This window comes from Microcaecilia unicolor, chromosome 5 (assembly GCF_901765095.1).
Source record: "Microcaecilia unicolor chromosome 5, aMicUni1.1, whole genome shotgun sequence".
In the NCBI taxonomy this organism is placed as follows: Eukaryota; Metazoa; Chordata; class Amphibia; order Gymnophiona; family Siphonopidae; genus Microcaecilia; species Microcaecilia unicolor.
This window is the reverse complement of record NC_044035.1, coordinates 159533865-159561187: the sequence shown is the minus strand read 5'-3', so window position 1 is coordinate 159561187 and position 27323 is coordinate 159533865. Positions and strand designations below refer to the sequence as shown.

The 27323-nt window shown below is 42.5% G+C and overlaps 2 protein-coding genes across 2 annotated transcripts in view; one reads left to right on the top strand and one right to left on the bottom strand.

The window, feature by feature from the left end:
* The window catches only part of LRRC20 (leucine rich repeat containing 20), a 295773-nt gene that overhangs the window by 115755 nt on the left and 152695 nt on the right, over positions 1-27323 (top strand). The window lies entirely within an intron of this gene.
* Positions 15928-27323, bottom strand: part of LOC115470385 (ropporin-1-like) — a 73861-nt gene continuing 62465 nt past the window's right edge. Inside the window, exon 6 of the mRNA XM_030203504.1 lies at positions 15928-15994. Coding sequence (XP_030059364.1) covers positions 15928-15994 — 67 coding nt within the window. The remainder of the gene's footprint in view (positions 15995-27323) is intronic.

Genomic DNA, 27323 nt, shown 5'->3' with positions numbered 1-27323 from the left:
CATGTCAGTTTTGAACTACCGCCCGGCTACTGCGTGACCCGGGTGGTAATTTCATTTTCTACGCGCTCTGGAAAATGTATGGCTTGCGGTGCTAATCGGGCGGTAATCAGCATTGTATGTACACTGACAATTACTGCCCGGTTAATGCGCGACACTTTAGCGCTAGGTCAGTGGGTGGCAGTGAGGTCTCAGGCCAAAAATGGATGCGTGCTAATTTTAATTTTGCTGCATGTCCATTTTCGGCTAAAAAGAAAAAGGCCTTTTTTGCAGGTGCGCTGAAAAATGAACCTGCGCGCGTCCAATACATGCGTCTACACCAGCGTAGGCCACTTTTTGGCGCACCTTAATAAAAGGACCCCTAAGGGAGGAGTGAATAAACATGTCCTGCTAGTGTCACTCCTTGTGTGTGTGTGACTAAGAAGTTAGTTATTTCTCCCATTAAAAGCCTGGATGAAGAGTCAAGTATGACAAAACTTTAGTCTACACAGGACAAATGCATGTAGAACAGTACAAAAATCACATGGATGTAGAACATGTCTTAAACGGTGTACTAAATGCAGCTTGAATAAAACAGAAGAAATAACATTGAGAATCTGCTCTTTCAAGAGTCTGTATGAACCCCTAGGTTATGAATGATTGAGAGCAAATTAAAAATCAGGAGGGGGAGAATTTACTCATAGAATTTTAGTTTTATCCAGATGTAAGGCAACAAATAACCATTTAAAAAAATAAATGATAAGTAACTACAATAAAGGAAAACAATGTTTTGTCAGTACTCTTATAAGAAACTAGGAACAGAATGTCATCTGCACAGAGACATAGAACCTCACCTTTTTAAAAACTGTAGATATTTCAGTATCTGCAGAGACACCACATTGTCGATTTCTATAAGGTGACTAAAAGGACATATTTAATAGTAAATAACAGGGTAGACAAGGCATTGATTTCCAGGATGATTCATCATTATGAGTAATAAACCTTGTAATATAACAACTAAAGTGGAGGGGAAAGAATAAATTAACTGTCTACCAAGAAAAATCTGCCAATATCATCAAAAAGCAAGCTAGACAGGACCTATTAATTTACCCACATTTATTTTTCTCAATACCAAAATGCAGAGATAGAACTAAAGTGATAAAGCATTGATAAAGAAAGCTAAAAGAGAATATGAAGAAAAACTTGTCGTGGAGACAAAAACTCATAGTTATACCTTTTTCAGGTACATCAAAAGCAGAAATCCTGCGAGGGAATCCGGGGGACCGTTAGATCATGAAGGAGCATAGCACACACCCCTGGGGAACCCCACTATCTATTCTTCTCCTTTGAGAATACTGACCATTTAACCCCACTTTTATCTTGGAATCTGAAACTAAAGTTTAGTGGCCCAAAATGAAAGAAACCCTGCACTCGCTAAAACCAAGTGAAAAGTCTACAGAGCAACTAAAGGTCTCTTGCTAGCATGGATCTAGGAGACAACCATTGCAGCAACCTCCCACATGAGTGCTATAGCGAAATGAGTTATTTCTCTAGTCTACACTAATATATCCCTGCTGCTTGTGGCACACACTTTTAGTAAGGATTCTTAAAAGGCCTAACACTTACAGAAGGATAACAACTGTTGTGTGTACTGTTACATTTGTCATGTATAATTGGTATAACATATGTAATCGGTACATAAGAACTTAAGAATAGCCATATTGGGTCAGACCGATGGTCCATCTAACCCGGTATCCTGCTTCCAACAGTGACCAATCCAAGGTCACAAGTACCTGGCAGAATCCCAAATAGTGGTAAGATTTCATGCTACCAATCCAAGGACAGCAGTAGCTTTCCCCAGTTCTATATCAATAGCAGACTACAGACTTTCCTCCAGGAACTTGTCCAAACTTTTCTTAAACCCAGATACGCTAACTGCTGTTACCACATCCTCTGGCAATGAGTTTCAAAGCTCAACTATTTATTGAGTCAAAAAATATTTTCTCCTATTTGTTTTAAAACTATTACCATGCAACTTCATTGAGTGTCCTCTAGTCTTTGTACTTTTTTTGAAAAAATAAGCTATGGATTCATAGTCTGCATATGATTTAACAGCTTTGAATAGTTTTGTGTCATCTGCAAATTTAATCATGTCACTTGTCATTCCTATTTCTAGATCATTTATAGATATATTAAATAGCACCAGTCCTAGTACAGATCCCTGGGGCACTCCATTATTCATCCTCCTTCACTGAGAGAAATGGCCATTTAATCCTACGTTCTGTTTTCTGTCCAGTAACCAGTTCCTCAGCCACAACAGAACTTTGCCTCCCATCCCATAGCTTTTTAATTTCCTCAATATGAGGGACTTTGTCAAAAGCGTTCTGAAAATCTAGACACAGTACATCAACTTGCTCACCTTTATCCATGTTTATTCATGTCATTAAAGAAATGAAGCAAATTGGTGAGGCAAGACTTCCCTTGGCTGAATCCATGATGTCTCTGTCCCATTAAACCATGTTTCTCTATGTGTTCAGTGATTTTATTCTTTATAATAGTGTCCACTATTTTGCCCGGCACTGACGTCAGGCTTACTGGTCTCTAATTTTCAGGATCATCCCGGATCCCTTTTTAAAAACGCGTTATATTGGCCACCTTTCAGTCTTCAGATACTACAGATGATTTTGGCAACAGGTTACAGATCACTGACAGCAGATCTGCAATTTCATATTTGAGTTCTGGCAGTACCCTGGGGTATATAGCATCTGATCCAGGTGATTTATTAATGTTTAATTGGTACTTGATACACCACCTTGGCTAAGAAGGTCAAAGCGGTTTGCAAATTACAATATAAAACAGAGTAGGAAAAGAATTCCATTTTATGACAGAAAAGACATGTTCAATAAGAATCTCAATCATACTATATAAAACAAAATAATATCATCTAAAAAGATGAACTTACACTGTTTCACAGAGAACAACAGCAAAAATGCTCAATCCGAAGGATCATTAAAGGCAAAGTTGAAAAACGTGGGTTTTTAATAGGGTTTAAAATGTAATAACGAAAGATCAGATCTTAGGTCTGAAGGCAGATTATTCCATAGCCAAGGTACTAAAAATACAAAGCTGCTATCCTGCTGGATTCATGACGTGCAGCCTTAGGTGAAGGCAAAACCAAATGATTAGAGTCTAATCGCTTATTTATTTTACTATACTGTCACTTATTGCTTGGCAAATCAGAACGGTTTACATATTAATGGAATAAAATGCATATAAATTAAAACTATTTAGAACTCCATTCCAAATAGGATAGAAGACAAACACAACTTTCACACTAAAAGATTAAATCAATCAACTTAAACCACAAACACACATCAAATAATAACATCAACAATTTAGAACTAACAAAGACCTGTATAGTCAGCCAGTCAAAAACTCAATCAGTGATGAAAATTGATTGGTAGTAGTATGTTTTAAGCGCTACCCGAAAACGAGAATATGATTCATCCAGTCTAATAGACTTAGGCAACAAATTCCATAATGTGGGGATAAAAAGTAGAAAGCTAATGAGCGAGTGGATTCCCATCGTGCCTTAGAAGGCAGGGCAAGACTAGTCTATTATCAGTTAATGAATGGAGAATATGGACAGCTGTGTAAAGGATGGTCAAGGCTGCAAGATAGGATGGGGTGGCAGTATGGAGTGCTTTGTGGGTTTGTGTAAGGTTTTAAAATTTTATTCTAAATTCAGTGGGAATCCAATAAAGGCGTTCCAAAAGAGGAATGGCCCTATTGTATCTAGATGCGAGCCATAGTGGGCTGAATAGTTTGTAAGCATTTCATGTTGGATTTGGTTATACCAGCATAAATAATATTATAGTAACCATACCATGTAATGACATAGGCATAAGATAAAGTACATAATGTGTTTTGATCTAGCGAGTTTCTAATCGAATGTAACTGTCGTAGAAAATGGAATGATTTCTTCACCACTGAAGTGTATGAGCTGGGGTGTAAGGAATAATTACCGAGGATAAATAAGGGGGTTTAGTTGTATGCAAAATCTTATGAATAAGGACAATAATTTTAAATTGTATCCAAAATTTTATTGGAAGCCTAGTGAGTTGTTTTAAGAAAGGAGTGATACAGTCAAATCTCTTTATTTTACAAACAGGCTCATTTTCGAAAGATAGTCATCCTTCTCACAGAGACGTCCAAATCGGATAATCGAAACCGATTTTGGACATCTCCAACTGCAGTCTGTCGCAAGGATGTCCAAATTTCAAGGGGTCATGTCGGAGGCGTAGCAAAGGCGGGACTTGGGCGTGCTTACACTTGGACGTCTTTGACTCAATCGAAAAAAGCAAGGACGTCCCTGATGAACACTGAACGTTTTCACTCGTATCTGTTTTTTTATGAATAAGGCACAAAAAGGTGCCCGGAATGACCAGATGACCACAGGAGGGAATCGGAGATGACCTCCGTTACTCCCCAGTGGTCACTAACCCCCTCCACCCTCAAAAAACATCTTTAAAATATTTTGTGCCAGCCTCAAATGTCATACTCAGATCCATGACAGGGCATGAAGGTCCCAGGAGCAGTTTTTAGTGGGTACTGCAGTGCACTTCAGACTGGCGGACCCAGGCCCATACCTCCCTGTTACATTTGTGGAGGAAACAGCGAGCTCTCAAAACCCACCACAAACCCACTGTACCCATATATAGGTGCCCCCTTCACCTGCAAGGGCTATGATAGTGGTGTACAGTTGTGGGTAGTGGGTTTTGAGGGGGGGGGCTCAGCACACAAGGTAAGGGAGCTATGTTCCTGGGAGCAATTTATGAAGTCCACTGCAGTGCCCCTAGGGTGCCCAGTTGGTGTTCAGGCATTTCAGGGGGCCAGTGCACTACAAATACTGGCTCCTCCCACGTCCAAATGGCTTGCCTTTGGACGTTTGTGACATGGACGTCTTTGGTTTCGGACATTGCCTTAAGTCAGAAATGTCCAGATCCAAGGATGTCCAAATTTAAGGATTTGGACGTCTCTGACGGTATTTTCGAAACAAAAGATGGATGTCCATCTTTTTTTGAAAATACAGGTTTCCCCGCCCCTGGATTTTGACATTTTGCAAAGACGTCCAAATCGCAACTTGGACGTTTCTTTTGAAAATGCCCCTCTAATTTATCTAGTAGCAATATTGTGTAAAGTCTGTAATCAGTGAATTTGGAACTGTGGAAGACCCTTATAGTTTGTATTATAGTAGTCCAGTTGTGATATAACATAGACATGAATCAAGGTTTGAAGAGAAGTAGAATCAACCTTTTCAATAATCTGGGAAACTGTGCTTATATTGGAAACTGACCTATAATTGGATGGAACAGATGGCTCTAGAGCAGGACCCATAATTAAAGGCTTGTCAATAGCCTTTTTCCAAATGGAAGGGACAGAACCTGAAGATAAACTAGATGAGATTAAATGACGAAGAAGCTGAGTTAGACCATGCCGATTATGTTTTATCCAGCTAGAAGGAAGAGGATCCAAGAGACATGTGGTCAGTCTCATGTATTTAATAGTTTTCTCTAGTGCAAGGTGAGAAGGAATAGTAAATGAACTCCACTCGGAAGAACCTACTGTATGAGGAGACTGAGAAATCGTATCTACTGAAATGAGAGAGGGGGATTTTCCCTTACAGTGTAGTGATCTACAAAGTGCAGATACTTTACTATCAAAATAGGATGCCAACATTGTTGTCGAAGGAATTTTGGATTGGAAGGAGCAGAACTTGGACTAAGAAGCTGGGAAACTACTACTCTTTAATTTTTCGATTTGGCTCAGTACGTCTTTCAGGTTCACTGATATTTCGTTCAGTTCCTCTGCATTGTCACCCTTGAAATGGTACAGGTTGATCTCTTACATTTTCTTCTGTATGGGATGTTCTAAACAGAATTAATGGTACATTGTGAAGAGACAACAAGAATAACCCCTAATGCCTCAGGGGAAAATTTGAAAAAAGAAAAGAAGAATGAAGGAGAGTGTGTGTATAAAGGAGAGGTGGAAGAGTGGCCTAGTGGTTAGGGTGGTGGACCTTGGTCCTGAGGAAATGAGTTCAATTCCCAGCACAGGGCAGCTCCCTGTGACCCCGGGCAAGTCACTTAACCCTCCATTGCCCCATGTAAGCCACATTGAGCCTGCCATGAGTGGGAAAGCACAGGGTACAAATGTAACAAAAAAAAATATATAAGTGCCAAAATATTCAAGTTACCAGGGAAAGTGCCTCAGTCTCCTCAGCATAAGGCTGTGCCTTGATAGGGAAGTACAAGGGCTGAAGTGAATCCATTCAGTGATTGAGAACTCAATGCAAGCTTTTCTTTGCTGCTTTGGATAGGAGAGGAAAGTAGTTTCTCTGCTGAAAAAAAATGTGCTCAAAGTACTATCATATTGTTGTTAATAAGTGGTTTGACATGCAGTTAATGCTACTGTTGGATATTTTAAATGTCAGCATCGGAGCAGTCATTTTAATTGCTGCTTGCTATGGCTGAAGACACTTAATCTTGACTTTTCCACTGAGCCTGTTTTAAAATCTACCATAGGGCATTTGTGTGCTATGTGAGTGGACCTTCCTGCTGCAATTAGTGTGGGAAGCCATTGCTGGATTCACTGTGTGTATCACAGAGGCCATGGAAAAGTGCAAACCCTCAACATTTCTAGTTTTTATTTAATATAGCTATTTTGCTTTTCTGAGCTGGGAGCAGAGATGAAATTGCAAGACAGCTAGAAATGTATTTTTTCTGGTAACTACCCTTCTAAGGCAGTAGAAATGTGTGGTTGACATCTGGCCTATGCTAACATGATAAGTTGCTGGTCAGCAACCAAACAGCCAGATACTCCTATGACTAAGGACATCTGCAGTATCCAGATAAACAACCAGAAGGAGAAGTAAGTGGGTGTGGGTAAAATTGTACTCCAGCAAGAGGGTGTGGACACTATGATGGTGACTTTAACCATTATCTAATAAAACTTATGCTTATATGACAGGTCTTAAACTGTCCATTCAATTAGGGAATAAATGATAGAAGTTGGAAGATGGTAGGAAGTGCTGGAACAGGATTCACCATAAAAGGTAATAGAATATTCTGGGAAGATGCATATTCATTAAGTAGGAAGGTAATTAAGATAATGAAGAAAGGAAGAAAAAAAGTATTTAAGAGGAAACAGAACTGAGGATGGCAAGCCTCAGTGTGTCCACTAGCAGGTGGACATATTGACAGCTCCCAGGGAAAGCTCTTTTTTATTTGCTACATATTAATAAGTGAGAAAGGTGGGATACAAATGTAATAAATAAATATTATACTCTATTGGGATTTTATTGTTGATATTTCAGTAATTACTGATTGGCTTATTTGACTATTTGAATAAACATTTATGTTAATACTTATTTAGTAGCCAGAGTTTTTCTTGCCTTGGGGGCAAGGGTCCACCCTCCAGAAGGCTACTCCTGTCTCTGAGGCAAAGACAGAAGTATGCAACTGTCAGCATCTGAGGCAATCTTGTTAAGTGCTGCTTCCCATGGTGTGCTGCCAAAAGCTCACCAAAGGAGGCTTTGCCTATAGACAATTTCTCCAAATGAGTTAGTTTTGCGCATCCCAGGACAGGAATGAACCTCATTCCTAAGCCAACGCATGTGGAGTATAATCTCAGCCTCTCAAATTTACTGCTAATGCTCCCCATAAAACTTGCATTGTGCCAAAGAGAACTTCTCTCTGGAGTTCATAAGATGTAGCATGTCTAGGTAACTGATGCAGTGCATATGGAAATTCTTTTTGAGTAATCCTGTGGCACCCAAAATGATGGGAAATATTTCTGTATCTTTCTGACACATTTTCTTAGTCTCGGCCTGCATTTCTTATTACATGAGGATCTTCTCTCTCTCCAGCTTAGCGTATCAGGGTTTAAATAAGGTTTGGACAAATTCCTGGAGGAAAAGTCTATAGTCTGCTATTGAGACAGACATGGGGAAGCAACTGTTTGCCCTAGGATTGGTAGCATGGAATGCTGCTGGTAATTGGGTTTCTGCAGGTACTTGTGACCTTTGGCCACTGTTTGGATAACAGGATACTGGGCTAGATGGATCATTGGTCTGACCCAGTATGGCTACTCTTATGTTCTTATAGAGTAATTGCTTTGGACTGATACCTCTAAGATGATGCCATTCTGGTGTTTTTCTCTTTTACCACTATGTCTGGTTTTATGTGCTTCAAGGTACTTATTGTGCTGTATCTAATTTTCCTTTAATTCTACCTCTACTCGTGATGTTTAAGTTTGGTGTATCATGCATCTTGATTTAAATGAGTATATCTGAACAAGCAGGTTTAATTCCTGTCTTGGTAGGTATGAGACGATATGAATCGATCAGACAGGCAAAAAAAACCCAAAAACCCCAAGGAGAAGCAAAATTCTCACGGGTAAATGCAACAATACGAAGGAGTGAGGTCCAACAACAAGAAAACTCCACGATGTAAAAGTCACATCAATTTATTAATAATCAGATCATGTATAAATATGTTAAATAGCACCAGTTCCAGTTCAGATCCCTGCAGCACTCCACTATTTACCTCCTCCATTGAGGAAAAATGGCCATTGACCCTACCCCTCTGTTTTCTGTCCAGTAACCAATTCCTAATTCACAGAAGGACATTGCCTCCTGTCCCATGACTTTTTAATTTTCTCAGGAGTCTCTCATGGGGAACTTTGTCAAAGCTTTCTGAAAATCTAGATACACTACATCAACCATCTCACCTTTATCCACATGTTTATTCATGCCATTAAAGAAATGAAGCAATTGGTGAGGCAAGACTTCCCTTGGCTGAACTAATGCTTACTTTTGTCGCATTAAACCATGTTTGTCTGTGTGTTCCATAATTTATTCTTTATAATAGTTTCCATTATTTTGCCCAGCACTGAAGTCAGGCTTACTGGTTTTTAATTTCTTAGATCACCTCTGAAACCCTTTTTAAAAATCAGCGTTATATTAGCCACCCTCTTCAGGTACTATGGATGATTTTAACGACAGGTTACAGATCACTAACAGTGGATCAGCAATTTCATGTTTGAGTTCTTTCAGTACCCTGGGGTGTATTACCATCCGGTCCAGGTGATTTATCACTTAACTTGTTGAGTTGGCTCAGTACGTCTTCCAGGCTCACCAAGATTTCTTCAGTTCCTTCTCATCTTCACCCTTGAAAACCATTTCTGGTACAGGTAGAACTCTTACATCTGCTTCTGTAAAGACCAAGGCAAATAATTCATACAGTCATAAGTATGTAAGTGTTATAAGTGTTGCCAAACTTGGACAGACTGAAGGCCCATCAAGCCCAGCATCCTGTTTTCAACAGTGGCCAATCCAGGTTACAAGTACCTGGGAAGATCCCAAAACAATACAATATTTTTTGCTGCTTATCCTAGAAATAAGCATTGGATTTTCCCCAAGTCCATCTCAATAATGGCTTAAGGACTTTTCTTTTAGGAAGCTATCCAAACTTTTTAAAAACCCCAATAAGCTAACTGCTTTTACCACATTCTCTGGCAATGAATTCCAGAATTTAATTACATGTTGAGTGAAGAAATATTTTCTATGATTTTTTTTTAATTTACTACTTTGCGCACCCCCTAGTCCTAGTATTTTTTGAAGAGTAAACAAGTGATTCACGTCTACCCATTCCACTCTACTCATTATTTTATAGACCTCTATCATATCTCCCTTCAGCCATCTTTTCTCCAAGCTGAAGAGCCCTAGCCGCTTTTGCCTTTCCTCATAGGGAAATCATCCCATCCCCTTTATCATTTTTTGTCACCCTTCTCTATACCTTTTCTAATTCCACTATATCTTTTTTGAGATACGATGTTATTAGAGCTAAAAGAAAATCCTTCAGAAAATGGAAGAAGTATCTGACTGAAAATAATAAGAAGCAGCATGCTCTTACCCTCCCCTCCTATCCCTTCCCCTCTCCCTACCTCCCCCCCACCCTTCCTCCTAACCAGGTACCTACTTCGATTTATACTGTGTCCTATGATTATAATCCTGTTTTAATATATATTTTTTATATGTGTGTGTGTGTGTTTATGTTGCATGAGAGCTGCCTAGTGAGCCATTGGCAGAGGGCATGGGAGGTGGGATGCCTAGAGGCTAATGGGGACTGGGGGGAAAAGTACAAAATGTGAGAAACACATGTATAAGTAATGCCTGGGTTTGTGTTTGGAGGTCTATGCTACACTTTTGCTGTATATTGTTGGTGATCTATTGTGCTTGCTATTTCTGTAATGTGCTCAGTGTTTTTCTAAGTTCAATAAAAATATTAAAAAAAAGAAACAGCATAAGGAATGGCAAGTCAAATGCAAAGCGCAGATAAGGAAGGCAAAGAGGGACTTTGAAAAAAAAGATTGCGTTAGAGGCAAAAACACATAGTAAATTATTTTTAGGTATATTAAAAGCAAGAAGCCGGCAAAAGAATCGGTTGGACCGCTAGATGACCGAGGGGTAAAAGGGACAATCAGGGAACTCAAAGCCATAGCGAAGAGATTAAATGAATTCTTTGCTTTGGTCTTCACAGAGGAAGATTTGGGAGAGATACCAGTATCAGAAATGGTATTCCAGGTTGACGAGTCAGAGAAACTGAATGAAATCTTTATGGTGCAATTTGAAGAGTAACAAATAACCTGGACCAGATGATATTCATCCCAGAGTACTGATAAAACTATTGCTAGTAATATGTAATTTATCTTTAAAATCAAGCATGACACGGAATATTGGAGGGTGGCCGATGTAATGCTGATTTTTAAAAAAGGTTCCAGAGGTGATCCAGGAAATTATAGACCGCTTAGCCTGATGTCGGTGCCAGGCAAAATGGTAGAGACTATTATAAAGAACAAAATTACAAAGCATATTCAAAAGCATGGATTAATGAGACAAAGCCAACATGGATTTAGTGAAGAGAAATCTTGCCTCACCAATCTATTACATTTCTTTGAAGGGGTGAACAAACACGTGGATAAAGGTGAGCCAGTCGATATTGTTTATCTGGATTTTCAAAAGGCGTTTGGCAAAGTACCTCATGAAAGACTCCAGGGGAAATTGGAGCGTCATGGGGTAGAGAGGTAGTGTTCTATTGTGGATTAAAAACTTGTTAAAAGAAGAAAACAGAGAGTAGGGTTAAATGGTCAGTATTCTCAATGGAGAAGGGTAGATATTGGGGTTCCCCAGGGGTCTGTGCTGGGACCCCTGCTTTTTAACATATTTATAAATAACAAAGTTATTCAAAGTTGTTGAATTGCAAGAGGACTGTGAAAAATTACAAGAGGACCTTACGAGACTGGGAGACTGGGCATCCAAATGGCAGATGACGTTTAATGTGAACAAGTGCAAAGTGATGCATGTGGGAAAGAGGAACTCGAACTATAGCTATGTAATGCAAGGTTCCACGTTAGGAGTCACCGACCAAGAAAGGGATTTCAGCATCGTCTTTGATGATACGTTGAAATGCTCTGCTCAGTGTGCTGCTGCAGCGGCTAGGAAAGCAAATAGAATATTAGGTATTATTAGGAAAGGAATGGAAAACAAAAGTGAGGACGTTATAATGCCTTTGTATCTATCGGTCCATGGTGCGACCGCACCTCAAATATTGTGTTCAATTTTGGTCGCCGCATCTCAAAAAAGATATAGTGGAATTAGAAAAGGTACAGAGAAAGGCGACGAAAATGTTAAAGGGGATGAGGAAAGGCTAAAGCGGCTAGGGCTCTTCAGCTTGGAGAAAAGATGGCTGAGGGGTGATAACGATAGAGGTGTATAAAATAATGAGTGGAGTGGAACATGTAGACATGAATTGCTTGTTTACTTTTTCCAAAAACACTAGGACTAGGGGGGCACACAATGAAGCTTCAAGGTAGTAAATTTAAAACTCAACGTGTAATTAAACTCTGGAATTTGTTGCCAGAGAATGTAGTAAAAGCAGTTAGCTTAGTGGGGTTTAAAAAAGGTTTGGATAGCTTCCTAAAAGAAAAGTCCATAAGCCATTATTAAAATGGACTTGAGGAAAATCCTTATTTCTAGGATAAGCAGCATAAAATGTATTGTACTGTTTTGCGATTTTGCCAGGTACTTGTTGCCTGGATTGGCCAATGTTGGAAAGAGGATGCTGGGCTTGATGGACCTTCGGTCTGTCCCAGTATGACAGTACTTATGTATATATGTACTTATGAACTCTGGAATCTTGTTTGGTCTATTTTCCATCTTTTGTTAAAGTTAAATATAAAAATATCTATCATCTTCTTTTCCCTATCAGGCAGTGTTGGCACGGTGTTCTTTGCCTTTTGGGTTAAGGACAGTTTCTTCTCATTTATTATTTCAGAAACAACTGAAGACTTATTTGTTTAAACATTTTCTTTTTTAGGTTTCCTTTTTCAGTGTCTGTTTTTTCTTTTATTATTTCTCATTTGTAAGCGTATTTCGTGTTATCCGCTTTGAACCTGTTGATGGGAGTTTACGGATTTCATGTACCATTACCATTACTATAAATGGAAGTGCCCAGTTATAGAATTGCCCTCTATATGGTTCCTGCTTTTCAACAAAATCAGGAGTGCTCTGTAAACTGAGCTCTAACGTTTTCACACCCATTGCTTGTGTAAATGTTTAGAATACTAGCATATACATGCATAGGTGTGCACTTATGAGCAAAAATAAACCTCTATTTCTGAAAAATGATTTTCAGATTGTGGGTCAAAGTTTGGTACTTTCTAGGATTGACTATTGTAAATAGTTTTTATTTAGGGATGTCTCCCACATTACTACTGCTACTACTGCTTCTTATCATTTCTGTAGCGCTACTAGATGTACACAGCGCTGTACACTTGAACATGAAGAGACAGTCCCTGCTCGACAGAGCTTACAATCTAATTAAGCTTTGCAGGTGGTTCAACACACTGGTCATTGCGGTCTGGATGATTTTTGGATTGCGTCAGTCAGATCATTTCACTGTTTCAAATGAAAGCGTCCATTGGCTCCCTGTCTTTTACAGCGTATGATTTAAATTATTGTTGTTGGTTTTCAAACTCTCTTTGATTTGGTTACCAGGCTATGTCTCAGGTTTTTTACAATGTTATGAGCCTTAATAGATCTTTGTGCTCTGAAAATTCACAACGGTTGGTAATTCCTTCAATTATACCGTTACTGTCTTTTGTAGGGCCTGTAATGTGGAACAAACTGCCACTGTGTCCACAGCTATTAAAAGAGCTTAGTGCCTTTAAGAAAAATGTGAAGGCATATTTGTTTGCTCAAGCCTATTTTGGAATTGTTTGAGTAGTTAGTATTGTCAGGAAGTATTTTCTTAATATATGTTTTTTGTATAATTTATTATTGTTTTGTTTTGTATTTTACTGCTTCGTGCTTGTATTTTGTTAACCACCTAGTTAATAGGCGGCTTACAAATTAAGGGGTCCTTTTACTGAGGTGCACTAACAAATTTAGCGCATGTTAAATGATAAGATGCCCATAGGAATATAATGGGTGTCTTATCATTTAGCGCACACTAATCATTAGTGCGCAGTAAATCCATTAGTGCAGCTTAGTGAAAGGACCTCAAACAAATATATGCCAGTATCAGGCTTATTTTCGAAAGAGGACACCCATCTTTCGACACAAAACGGAAGATGGGCGTCCTCCTCACAGGGTCGCCCATCTCAGCATAATCGAAATTCGATTTTGGGCGTCCCCCACTGCTTTCCATCGTAGGGACGACCAAAGTTCATGGGGGTGTGTCGGAGGCGTAGCAAAGGAGGGACTTGGGCGTGCCTAACACATGGGTGTCCTCGACCCATAATGGAAAAAAGGGTGTCCCTGACGAGCACTTGGACGACTTTACCTGGTCCTGTTTTTCTTACGAACAAGCGACAAAAAGGTTCCCGAACTGACCAGATGACCACCGGAAAATCGGGGATGACCTCCCCTTACTCCCCCAGTGGTCACTAACCCCCACCCACCCTCAAAAAAAATCTTTAAAAATATTTTGTGCCAGCCTCAAATGTCATACTCAGGTCCATCACAGCAGTATTCAGATCCCTGGAGCAGTTTTAGTGGGTGCTGTGCACTTCAGGCAGGCGGACCCAGGCCCATCCCCCCTACCTGTTACACTTGTGGTGGTAAATGTGAGCCCTCCAAAACCCACCAGAAACCCACTGTACCCACATCTGTGTGCCCCCCTTCACCCGTAAGGGCTATGGTAGTGGTGTACAGTGGTGAGTAGTGGGTTTTGGGGAGGTTTGGGGGGCTCAGCACACAAGGTAAGGGAGCTATGTTCCTGGGAGCAATTCATGAAGTCCACTGCAGTGCCCCCTAGGGTGCCTGGTTGGTGTCCTGGCATGCCAGGGGACCAATGCACTATGAATGCTGGCTCCTCCCATGACCAAAGGGTTTGCATTTGGTCATTTCTGAGATGGGCGTCTTTAATTTCCATTATCGGCGAAATCAAACGATCAAGTCTAGGGACGACCATCTCTTAGAATGATCTAAATTTCAAGATTTGAGTGTCCCTGACCATACTATCGAAAGAAAAGATGGACATCCATCTTGTTTCGATAATAACCCCTCCACTGGGATGTTTTGTGAGGACGTCCTCTGAAAAACTTGGGCATCCCTTTCGATTATGCCCCTCTATGTCACTCACCTAAGTTCTATTCTGTAAATACACAGCTATTTTTCATAGGGACATAGGCGGGGCTCCCTCTTATTCCTGCTGCACTGAGGTGCCCACGTTTATGCCAGCTCTGTTGCTGGTGTAATATTAGGCAGGCCAATAACGAGTTATGCTGGTATTCTTTAACACAGTGGTTCTTAAACCTGGTCCTAGAGGCACCCCAGCCAGTCAGGTTTTCAAGATACCCAAAATAAATACTCATGAAGTAATTTGGAATGGTCCACATGTTGGGAGTTCACTAGAGTGGATTGTTCTTGCAATACTAAGAGTTTTCTAGAAGTTGTGTGTAATGGTTCCATTTTGGGACATGCAATCTGGTACATCTTGTGTACAGAGAGGTCACATCAGAGAAAGCTGTCAACAAGTGCCCTGATTATTATTTGTAGTGATAATTGTTTTCCTGATTATTATGATGATGTTTGGATACATTGCTTTCTTGATGTTAAGCCCAGCTGGATAGCCTTGGCTTTTCTTGAACAGGCTTAGGGAACACACCTGGCAGGATCTTCAGTAGTTACTGTTTGTTCTAGCTCCACCCTCATGTGACCAACAAGGACAGGACAATCCTGGCTGCACTATATAAACCCCTTTATTTGCTGGCTCCTTGTTGGAGGTGATGACTTCCTGGGATTCTGGGACCAACCTGTTTTGCTATTGTTCACCTAAGTCTTCCCCTCTTCCTGCTCAGCTAGTTGTTTGGACCTTTCTTGTTCCTGTTTCTCTCTTGCATAAATTTTTGCCTATTTTTGCTTCCCTGCCTGCCAGGTTTCTCTTTTCTTGTTCTCTCAGACTTGTCTTGTCCCTGATGTGGCTGTTTCCTGCCAGTTTTCTGTAACTTATGTTTACAGATTGATTGCCTATTGAACTTTGTTGACTGTCACCTGTCAGAAGGAGAGATAGACTCTAGGCATTTGGTTTGTGTTAGGTTGCAGAGAGAAGGTGACCCTGCTCTGGTTGTATGGCAGGGTGAGGAGAAAACTAGAGAAATGATATAACAGATGAAAGATGTATTCAGATTTCAAAGGTCAAATACCCACAGTAGTGCTAATAAGTTGGTTGCATTGTTTATTGCGCCAATGGTTGTATGTTTGATGTATTGATGGTCCCTTGGTTGAATTACCATAACGGGTCTTGCATTTTCATTTCTTCCACAAGCAACTTTTCTTTTTCATTTCTTCCACAAGCAACTTTTCTTTTGGTTTTGATGTTTGTGATTTTATTCTAGCCTCACCTTGGGATTGTTAATAAAATCAGACACCTTGATCAGTTCATCCGGTCCAATGCTGTGTATAGAAATGGATGCAAATAGATTAGTGATGCAAATATTATAGGACACGGAATATAAGAGGTGTAATTTTTCTTTCTCAGAGCTACACTTTTTCCGGTCTCCACTTACATAGTAACATAGTATCATAGTATATGACAGCAGATAAAGATCTGCGTGGTTCATCTGGTCTGCCTGATAAGACAGCTAGAACTGCACCACTCACTCCATGCAGATTACACTCTTCCATGATCAAATATCGGCCTCACAAATAGGCCAGTCATACAGTCATTTAACTCCTACTCTCTGTTTTCTATCTTTTAACCAGTTTTTATTCCACAATAGAACACTACCTCCTATCCCATGACTCTCCAATTTCCTCTGGAGTCTTTCATGAGGTACTTTGTCAAACACCTTTTATAATTTTGGTTGCAGCATAGTCAAATTCATTGTTAGTACTTGATTAAATGTCTCTAGTGCATCCCTCAATTCAGACTAGCCTCTGTCCCCACATTGGGTACTGAGTAGAACGTACACAGACTAAGATTAATTAGGAATTACCAAGTTAGCTGGCTAGATGCGCCCAAGGTGAAAACTGTACCTCTTACAGGAACTAAAAATAAGAAGTGTACCTTTAGCCACATGAAAAAGTGGCATTTCATATGGTTGATTGACTTTTTTTTTTACTTATTATTTTGTATTGTGCTCACACCTTTTTCAGTAGTAGCTCAAGGTGAGTTACATTCAGTTACACTAGGGGGTTGATATTCAAACCACAGGACTTATCCGGGCTAATTCCTGTGATCTGCAGTGATCCATTTATTCAGTGCCAGGCCATTTCCAGCGACTGGCATCGAATATACGATTTATTTTTGGCCGGTTTGAACTTAACCGGCCAAGCTGATATTCAGTTCTGGCCAGTCAAGCTCAAATCAGCCAAAGATATACCATATATGCCACGAATGTACATGGTCAAATATGGCCACCACACTTAGCCGGCTTCACGCTAAAAACTGACCGGTAGCCGGTTATATCGTCCAATATAGCTGACTATCTGATAAGTGCTAACAGGTGATATTCAGCCGGGGATAGCCGGCAATCCCCGACTGAATATCACTGGATAGCTGGCTAAGTTCTGTTTAGGTGGCTAAATTGTTCTGAATATCAGGGGGTGGATATTTCCCTATCACTGGAGGGCTTACAATCTAATTTTTATACCTGGGGCAATGGAGGGTTGACTTGCCCCATATCACAAGGAGCAGCAATGGGTTTTGAACTGGGTACCCCTGGATGCTTTAACCAATAAACTACTCCTCCACTCAACTACAAAGGGTTTTGGATTTGTGGGCTATAAGCACATATTTGAGGGAGGGGGGACTGTTTGGGTTGCTGGAGTAAACTTTACATTTAAGTTTGTATTTTCAGATGTACATGATAGTTTTGCCCCTTTCCATCTGCCTGTCGAAGCAGTAGCTGCAGTTTGCACACACCTTTTTTTTAGCACCCTAAGGGGGTGATTTTCTAAGCCTGAAATGGTAGATGCAGAAATAGTGGCTTATAACATTGCTTAGAGAGTTACATGCAAGAAGGTAGGTTGTTACGACAGTGCACACTTTTATATTGGATGCACGTAGGTGTTTGGGGGGCAGAGGTTGGGTGAAGATGGGACAGTATATTCTAAAATATGCTCACATCCACAAAAGCTTACAGAGGCCATTGTGCCTGCCTCAGAGTGGGTGTAATGTGTAGGCCTACTCTTTGGAGGGACAAATGGATAAAGGCACATAGGTAGATATATGCCTTTATAAAACAGGAGCAACAGATATGTTTGTATGCCTTCACAACCTAAGTGCCCTGTAAAAAATTACCCTTCAACTGTCCAACTGTTAAGGTGTAAGGGAGTGAGTGGTATAGTGGCAGGTGTCCCAGAGAACACTCCTACTCTGATATTGCAGTTAAGCCACCTTACAGCAGTGGTGCTAACCTGCCATGTCAGAGGCTGAGTCAGAAGGGGGCTGAGGCTGGGAAGTAGTTAAATGCCTTGGATCAGAGAGGACCCCAGGGAAGAGGTCTTCTGTCAAGTGTTGGCTGGGCTGCAGTATCTGTGGGGGAGACCCAGGGAAGCAAGGAGTGGCCCTGTTTCCAAGGTTTATAAACTAACTAACCATAGGCGGTCGGTGGCCCAACTGTTTGGGGAGGCTAAATGGGGTGGGGTTAGGGGTGGTGCCAGGGGGGGGTTTACATCCATAATTGTCTGACAACACACAGAAAAAAATAAGTACAAATAAAATAATCACAATTAATACTTTTTTTTAAATTTAGATATGCTATGTATCATATGTCAAAGAATAAAGTGGTTGCTCAAAGCATATACTAACCACAATCGCTCAACTGCAAAACACTATGCACAACTTTGTGCAAAAACACACTCAGAACCTTACTGTACCATGACGGTACTGAAAAGAGACAAGCTTTCTATTGTCTCCATAATTTATGTACCAATTCTATTAATTCCTGAGTTTAGCAGCTAAAAAGGTGGTAATTTAATTGCTCAGAAAGCTTGCTGGAAGCAGTACAGAATGTAAGAATCTGTGGCAGTGGAAAAATAAGACAAGTTTGGTGTATGTATGGGGGCAACAGAGACAATATAGTGGGTGTGTTTGGAGTGGGGGGATCAGCAGAGAGATACTGGTATACTGAGTGTTTGTGAGGGGTGCATGCTGGCTGTGTGCTGAAAAAATCTGAACATGGTGCCTCTTGTGTATGTGGGAGGGGAGGGGTACTGCAAAGAGGACATGCTGCCTGTGTGGCTTTATACATGGGTCACGTATAAGGCATCTCTACTTAAACGCTCTAGCTGCAGAAGCTGCTCAAAATCGTAGCTCCTCGGTATTCCAGGCTACGAGTCTCATTTTCAAACATATCCCAACATAAACTGGATTTTAAAAAGTAAAGTGCATGACTTCCACTGGTTCATCCGCTTGAAATCCAGAGATCGAAAGTGAAAGGTGTGTGTGTGTATTCTTAGATTTAATTATCAAGATAACAGAATAGGTAAAAGAAAAAAAAACACCTTATATCTGCAAGAGAACTAGCTGTTGCTGGTCGTCGTGAAGAGCAGATTATTAACAAAAAAAAAGTCAAATTTCAGTTCCTACTCACGCCAGCATCGTATTACAGCTTGCTTCGGGGCTTCGGCCTGACTGCTGCATGACGTGCCCCGCCTCCTCTGACAAACTGCTTCCGCGAGGGCTGGACGAATCAGAAGGAAGGCTGGTCAAAGGAGGCGGGGCACGTCATGCAGTCAGGCCGAAGCCCCGAAGCGTTGTAATACGATGCTGGCGTGCCTACCGCGGCAGCGATGGGCGATCATCTGAATCACTTTGGAGGGAGTGAGAGGGATAGAGACGCTGCATCGGGGGGGGGGGGGGTGAGAGAGTACTGTAGCGCCGGCGATCTAATCAAATTATAGGGACTGCAGGGAGGGAGTGCGAGAGATAAACGGTGCATGGGGGGGGGGGGTGAGAGAGAGATGCTTGGGGCTTGCGGCTGGGGAGGCTTAGCCTCCCCAAGCCTCTTATACCGGGCGCCTATGTAACTAATTAATAAAAGGGGGGGGGGCAATTCTATAAATGGATGCCTAGAATTATGTGCCACTTGGCACTATTCTATCAGGTAGCTTCTCAGTGCTATAGCACATCACTGCAAGGGTGTCTACATGTTGGCAGAGCATGGTGGGCCTTGGGCATGTTGCCAAACAATGCATACAACTTACAGAATACTATTCATTGTGGGCATTGATTGGCATCACGTAGGTGCACCCACTTACACCAGCCATTGGCTTGGCGAAAGTGATCGTGCCTAACCTTTGACACATCAGAGTGGGTTTCTGCTAGTATTCTATAGCAACTTAGGTGCACCTAAGTTCCGCCATAGAATTGGTACCCAGCATGCCTCATTGTGGTTTGTAAACATAATTTGAGGCACCCAGATATAGACTTGCTCCTTATCTGTACAATGGCTAAATATTACTGCTTATGGATAGTTTCAGATCGCTGACAATGGTCCACTCTGCTTGTGCCCCTCTGCCTTATGAATAGTGGCAGTTAGATGGATATTTAATCCATCACTATATATACAGCAGCTAAAAATCGACAGATAGTGGAATTATCTGCTGCAGGTAAACCTTTAAGTCTTTTTGAAAATTGGCCTGAAGATTTCTAGTTCTAGTCCTTCATAAGATCTGTTTGAATGCATTTGGTAAGAACCTGATTAATTTACATACTTGGGCTATCTGAAAACCAGATGGTTTTGTGCTATTGTATTTTATCTCAAACACAGGGGCTGGAGGTCTAGACCCCAACTACCCCTGCCCCAAGCCAGGCAAAACGGGGGCTGGAGATCCAGCAGACCTCCAGTCCCCCCAATGACCCCCCTAGGTTCAAGGAGGGCTGGAGACCCACTGGATCCTCCCCAGCATTTCTGAAAGGTCCCTGGTGGCCCAGTGGGCGACCCCCCCCCCCCAGTGACACTCCCCCAACACAGTTCAGGGAGGGCTGGAGATCCGGTGGGTCTCCAGCCCCCACTAACCCCCTAGGGGTCCTGGTGGTCCAGTGTCAATCCCCCTACTCCCACTACCCCCTACCTTCAGTTGGAGGAGGGAGGTAGCTGCCTCCCTCCTCTTCGTTGATGATGCTGCCTGCAAAATGGCAGCGCCCAGCCCTGCCCAGTGTATCCTGGGATGCGCTAGGTGGGGCTTCACCATATGAGGGAGAAACTCCCTCCTCCAACTTGGATGCTTTTTGTTTTGAAAATGGACCATAAAACAAAACGTCCAAAGCACAAAAACTTGATAGAAACAGTATTTTTGAAAACAAAAGATAGACATTTTTCTTTTTTGAAAATGAACTTCTTTCCTGTTCAGAATTTTTTGCAAAACATCTAAAGTTGGACTTAGACGTCATATCAAAAATGCCCCTCCACGTAATAAGATTTTATTGAACTAACATAAGAATTAACCAGTGATAATGTGATGCCTGAGCTTAGCTCTTTTCTTACATGACATTTGAAGACAGTCTGTAAAGTTCATGCAAAACAACATCTTTGAATAGTTCTGATGTTAGGTCCAGTGAAACGTACTGTAGGTAACCTGTATATAATCCAAAAGAATATGCCATACTGGGTCAGACCAAAGGTCCACCAAGTCCCCTAGCCAGTCTCTAACAATCAAAGCAGTTTACATACTATATACAGGTACTTATTTTGTACATGGGGCACTGGAGTGTTAAGTGACTTTCCCAGAGTAGTTTTCCTCAGGGCCGTGCCAACACGGTAAGCGAAGTAAGCACGGCAGGAGGGCGCCGTCCTCTGGGGGGCGCCCCGCTGCACCATGCTTACCTCACCCTCCCATGTCCCAACTGCCCGCCCTCTTCTCCCCCCCAACAAGATCCCTTTTAAATTTACCTCCGTCCGGCAGCGAAGGCGCAGCGTCAGTGAAGGAGGCGGCACTCCCGACGTCTCTACTAGTCTTCCCTTCACTCAGTGTTCCGCCTTCTTCTGATGTCAAGGAAATGACGTCAGAAGAAGGCAGGACATTGAGTGAAGGGAAGACTAGTAGAGACGTCGGGAGCGCTGTCTCCTTCACTGACGCTGCACCTTCGCTGCCGGACGGAGGTAAATTTAAAAGGGATCTTGGGGGGGGAGAAGAGGGCGGGCAGTTGGGACATGGGAGCAGGAGGGCAGGGGAGAGAGGAGCGTGGATGGGAGGGCAGCGATCATTTTCATGGGGGGAGGGGCGCGTGCACGCCAACTGTTCATCTGTGGGGGGGGGGGGGCGCTGGGGGCGCCAACTGATCTTCTGCAGGGGGGCACCACAGACCCTTGGCATGGCCCTGGTTCTCCTGATTCTTAGACCTCATTACTAACCATTAGGCTACTCCTCCACTCCAAGTCAGAAATACCTGACAGGTTCCCAGTATTCTTATGGTCCAGCATGATTGCTTGAACCTCCTCTGCTTTGAAACTCCAAATTGCTATCAAATTAGTTTTCTGCAATTAGGGTGTGTTTGTTGTAAATTTTATATAATTCCTTAGGGGCCCTTTTACTAAGTGTCTGTGCGTGCCCATCGTGCACCAAAATGGAGTTACTGAACAGTTACAGTGTAGCCCTTGCGGTAATTTCATTTTTGGTGCGCGTCTGCTACGCACACCCAGAAAATATATTTTTATTTTCTGGCGTGCGTCAGCTATGCACGCCAAGTGGCATTTGGCACACATAGGTCATTACCGCCCGGTTATCACATGAGGCGTTACCACTAGGTCAATGGCTGACGGTAAGGTCTCAGACCCAAAATGGACGTGTGGCAATTTTGATTTTGCCACATATCCATTTTCGGCAAAAATGTAAAAAAGGGCCTTTTTACATTTGAGCAAAAATGGATTGGTGTGCGCACAAAACCCGCGCCTACACTACCGCAAGCCATTTTTCAATGCACCTTAAAAGGACTCGTTAATGTTCCAAGTCCTTACTAATAAGAGCCACAATATTTTGGAGGTTCTGTTCCTTGTTGTCCTGCAAAGTTCTTATATATTTTAAATATTTGAGAGTAATTTTTAAAGTTTTTCTGTGTGTAAAGCCTGATTTACATGTAGAAAAGATTTTTATGAAGTAATGCGTCTGAATAAACATGTAAACAGTTCACGCAAGGAAAGTGTATGTCTACTTTTATGCGATCTGCATGTAGGGGCATAGTTTGGGTCAGTGGCATAGCCAGACATGGTATTTTGGGTGTTCCTGAGCCCAAAATAAGTGGGCACACAATCCCTCCCTCACCCTGCTCCTGCATTATTGACCTCCAAATAAATACCTGAGCTGGCAGGCAGAGGCATAGCTAGGTGGGTTGCTAGGGGAGCAGCCGTCCCCCAAACGGACTTCCGATGGCACCGGTGCCTATTTTTATGCAATCTGTTACATTTAAAATGTGCAGCTGCACCGTTGGCAGTCCGCTCTCCGCCCCCCCACACCCTCAACCAGGCTATGTTACTGCTGGCAGGGATCCTCCACCCCGCAGCTGGAAGAAGTCTTCTAGTGGCCAGAACAGCTCATTCTCCTACTTGCTGCAGCTGTCTGTACTGTGCACATGCTGCTGCTCCAGCCTCTCTCCTCCTGCACAAGCACAGTTTTCACATGTGTGCTGCGGGGGAGGGGAGATTGTGCCGCTGGCTGCAGCAAGTAGGGGAATGAGTGGTTCTGGCAACTGGAGGATCTCTTTCAGTTGGCGAGGCTTGGGTTCCCCACCATCCATGACAAAGGTGCCAGAATTTTGTGTGGGCCTGAGCCGAAACTGGGTGAGCCCAGGCCCACCCATGGCTACGCCACAGGTTTGGGTAGAACGGAGACAGTATTGTGATGTGCATGTATATTTTATAAAGCACATGGGTTGAGCATGTGCACAAATTTACACCGGTGTGTCAGCATTTGTACAGTATCATGCTGGTTCTAGAAGTTGATTTTGTAAAGACGCACAGGTGCCTGTTTTATAAAATACATATACATTCAAACAAGTGGTATCAGTATTTTTGTAGTAAATGAAACATCACATAAACAATCTCTCACCCAAATATATATATATATATATATATAGTGAAGAGGAGGAGGAAGAGGGGTGAATAAAATGGAAGTGGGGGAAGGAGAAGTGAAGAGGGTTCAGAGGAAAGGGAGGCAGAACAGAGCCTTACCTTTGGTACTATCTCAGAGGGAGATATGAAAGGGGTTCCTTCCCTCTGAAAATGGAGGCCAGAGAAAAACTACAATATCCATCAGCCCCGGGGAAAACCCTGGTATAGAAACTACCCTTCCCAGCAGCCTCCAGGGGAGAGCCAGGACAAGGCAAGGGAGGTGTACCCTGGGAATCAGGAGGAGGGGGAACAGCTGGGGAAAGGGTGGACGAAGAACCCATGGACTGGCAGGAGTCTGAAGAGGGGGGTAGTGAAAGGGAGGAGGAGCCCATGGACATAGCAGCATGGGCTCAGTCATTGGGAAAAAATCTGAGGAAGCAGGTGACTTCTTGGTATGGAAGCTGGACTGAAAGGGGAAAGAAAAGGGTCATGCGGGTTGAGAGTCAGTGATAGTGAATGTGTGACCCAGAAAGGGTGGGACCCTTATCTTTCCCATAGAGTTCAAACGGTTGTGAACTGTGTGCTGCTGAACTACGCAGAGTGGAGAGTGTGTTGTTTGGGAAGGGGTTATTTTTTCCCTGTATGAACTGCTCAAAGCTAAAGGGAGGTGTTTTTTTGGAACTATTTGCCATGGCACCTGAGAAGGACGTTTAGCAGGGATTTTGCCCTTTTGAACTGCAGCCTACAGGTGCTTCCCGGAGATATAAAGCGCTGGGCTTTGGGACTGTTTAAGGTGAGAGGACTTAGTTTTTGGAAGCAGTGGTGTTTATGTTTTTTTTACCCTGCTGTGCTGAATCCACTGAAGAGTGAAAGTGGGGGAGCTGTGTTTTGTTTTTTTCTGAACTGCTGTACTGAGATAGCCTGGAAAATAAAGAAAACTGTGTGTGTTTTTGGAAACTGCTGGTTACCGGAGCCTTACCCTGTGGATTACAGTGAGCTATAATGCCATAGCCGAAGTCTCCCAGGAGGGGACAGGATCCCGCCCAAACCCCTGGAGGAGGGGCGGATCTCTTACAATATATAAATATTTAGTGGCCCTTTTACTAAGGTACCTAGGCTCCTATGCATGTCCAACGCGCATCAATTTGGAATTACCACCCGGCTATCATGTGCCCCGGGTGCTAATTCTATTTTTTACAAGTGTCCGATACGCACGTCAGAAAATATTTTTTATTTTCTACCGCGTGGCTCTAACCAGGCGGTAATCAGCAGTGTATGCTCTCGGACGATTACCGCCTGGTTAACACGTCAGACCTTACCGCTAAGTCAGTGGTGGCGATAAGGTCTCAGGCCCAAAATGGACATGCGCCAATTTTTATTTTGCATAATGTCCATGTCCATTTTCAGGCAAAGAAAAGGCCTTTTTTGCAGGCGCGCTGAAAAATTGAACTGCGCTCATCGAATACATGCGCCTACAACAGTGCAGGCTATTTTTCTGCGCACCTTAGTAAAAGGACCCCTTAGTCGGATCTTCAGAAGGTATATATGAAGCAACATATAATTGTTGACTGAGCTTAAGAATGCATGCATTAATTTTAAGGTAATAAAATCCAGAACACCATCAGATATAATGGATATAATACTATGTTTCACTATGCTGTGTCATAGTAATAAGTACCTGCAAAAATCAAAAGTCTCAACATCCAACTAATTTCTGTATTCATCTTCCTTTAGACATACTTCTTTTTGGCCATAACTACCGAAAAAGCAGGCTCGCCTCTAGCCTTTAAGCCTTCCCTTTCTCTGTCAGCGTGCACTGATGCAATTTCCTGTTTCCGGTTTCTGCGAAGGTGGCACAGTGTGCACGCTGAGAAAGAAGGGGAAGGCTTAAAGGCTAGAAGCGAGCCTGTTTTCGCTGCGGCTGCCGCCGCTGTGACTTTTTAAACACAGGGCGGCTGGAAGGAAAGCAGCTGAGGAAAACTAAGGGCACAGATGGGGCTGGGGTAAAACGCGTTGGGACCTGAAACTCAGGAGCTGAAAAGGGGGGTAAGTTAAGTTGGGGGCTGGGGCGGGCGAGTCACTGGACATGGAGGGGAAGGCAGAGGAGAATCGCTGGACATGGATGGAATGGGAGGGCAGGGGACAGAGGAGAATCACTGGATGTGGATGAGAGGGGAGGACGGGGCAAATGAGAATCTGGGCATGGATGGGTGGGGAGGGCAGGGGAAGAGAGGAGAGTTGCTGGACATGGATGGATGGAGGGGAGGGCAGGAGAAATGCTGGACATGGATGGAGGTGAGGGAAGACAGGAAGGAGATGCACATGGATGGAGGGGAAAGAGGAGAGGGCAGGGGACAGAGGAAAATCACTGGATGTGATGAGGGGGGACAGGGGCAAAGGAGAATCACTGGACATAGATGGGAGGAGAGGGCAGAGGAGAATTGCTGGACATGGATGGGTAGGGAGGGCAGGGGAGAGAGGAGAGTTGCTATGGATGGATAAAGGGGAGGGCAGGAGAAATGCTGGACTTGGATGGAAGTGAGGGAAGACAGGAAGGAGATGCACATGGATGGAGGGGAGAGGAGAAATTCTGGATATGGATGGAGGAGAGGGGAGAGTTGAAATACTGGATATGGATGGAGGGGAGGGAAGAGAGAGGATGAGATGAAGTGAGATAAACATGGATGGAGGGGAGGAGAGAGAGGAAAATGCTGGACATGGATGGAGGGAGGGAAGAGAGAGGAAGGAGATGCATACTGACTGAGATGAAGGAAAGGGAAAAGAGGAGAAAAACTGCACATGGCTGGAGAAAATAGGCAAAAGCTGGATCCACTCTATACCTCCTCCAGTAAGTCCGCGGAGGTCCCAGCTTTTACTATGGATGTAGGGCAAGAAATGAAGAAGAAAGGAGGAAAATAAATAAATAAATGGAAAGGAAGCCCTGGAAGTGGAGTAAGGGAGCAGATAGAGAGCAGCAGAATCAGAGACTGGGACCAACATGATCAGAAAAACAAAGTCACAAGACAACAAAGGTAGAAAAAAATCATTTTATTTTCATTTTAGTGTTTGGAATATGTCCAATTTGAGAATTTACATCTTGTCTTATTTTGCAATGTATAGCAATGTTCTGTTTTTCTGGTATTGTGCTGTATGCAGAATCTGTATGCTAATTTGGTTTGTGTCATTTTGGGTATACTGGAGCTGTAACAGCTTACAGAAATTATTTATAATGAAAAAAAAGTTATTTTTCTTCTCCTTACTGGTGTAATATTTTCAATGATTACTGTTATATGCGCCATGGCTGGTAAACGGGTGTGGCTAAATGTGCCAACATTGTCCAGTTCAGCACACTATTAGCAGCCAAGTTCATACAAAGTTTATTATGTTCAGTGGAAAATAAATCTGTTGGCTCAGGCTGCTTGCTATCTGAATATTCAATCACTGTTTCATTATTGCTACCAAGTATAACATATTAAGGGGATTCATTTTAATTCATTTATCTAGTCCTTACGTGCACATGGTTTTGCTTTTTAAACCCAAAGGTTTCCTAGTATAGCATGTTTCATGTTTGAATTAGTTTTTATACAAGTTTTGCTTGATTTGTGTTTATTTGAAAATAAAAGAAATGTTTAAAACATATCTTGTCAACAAGGGGCGGGACTGGGGGGGCAGTGAACTGGTCTACACAGGGCCCCGCAGTTGCTAAGACCGGCCCTGGCCTGGTTAATTTG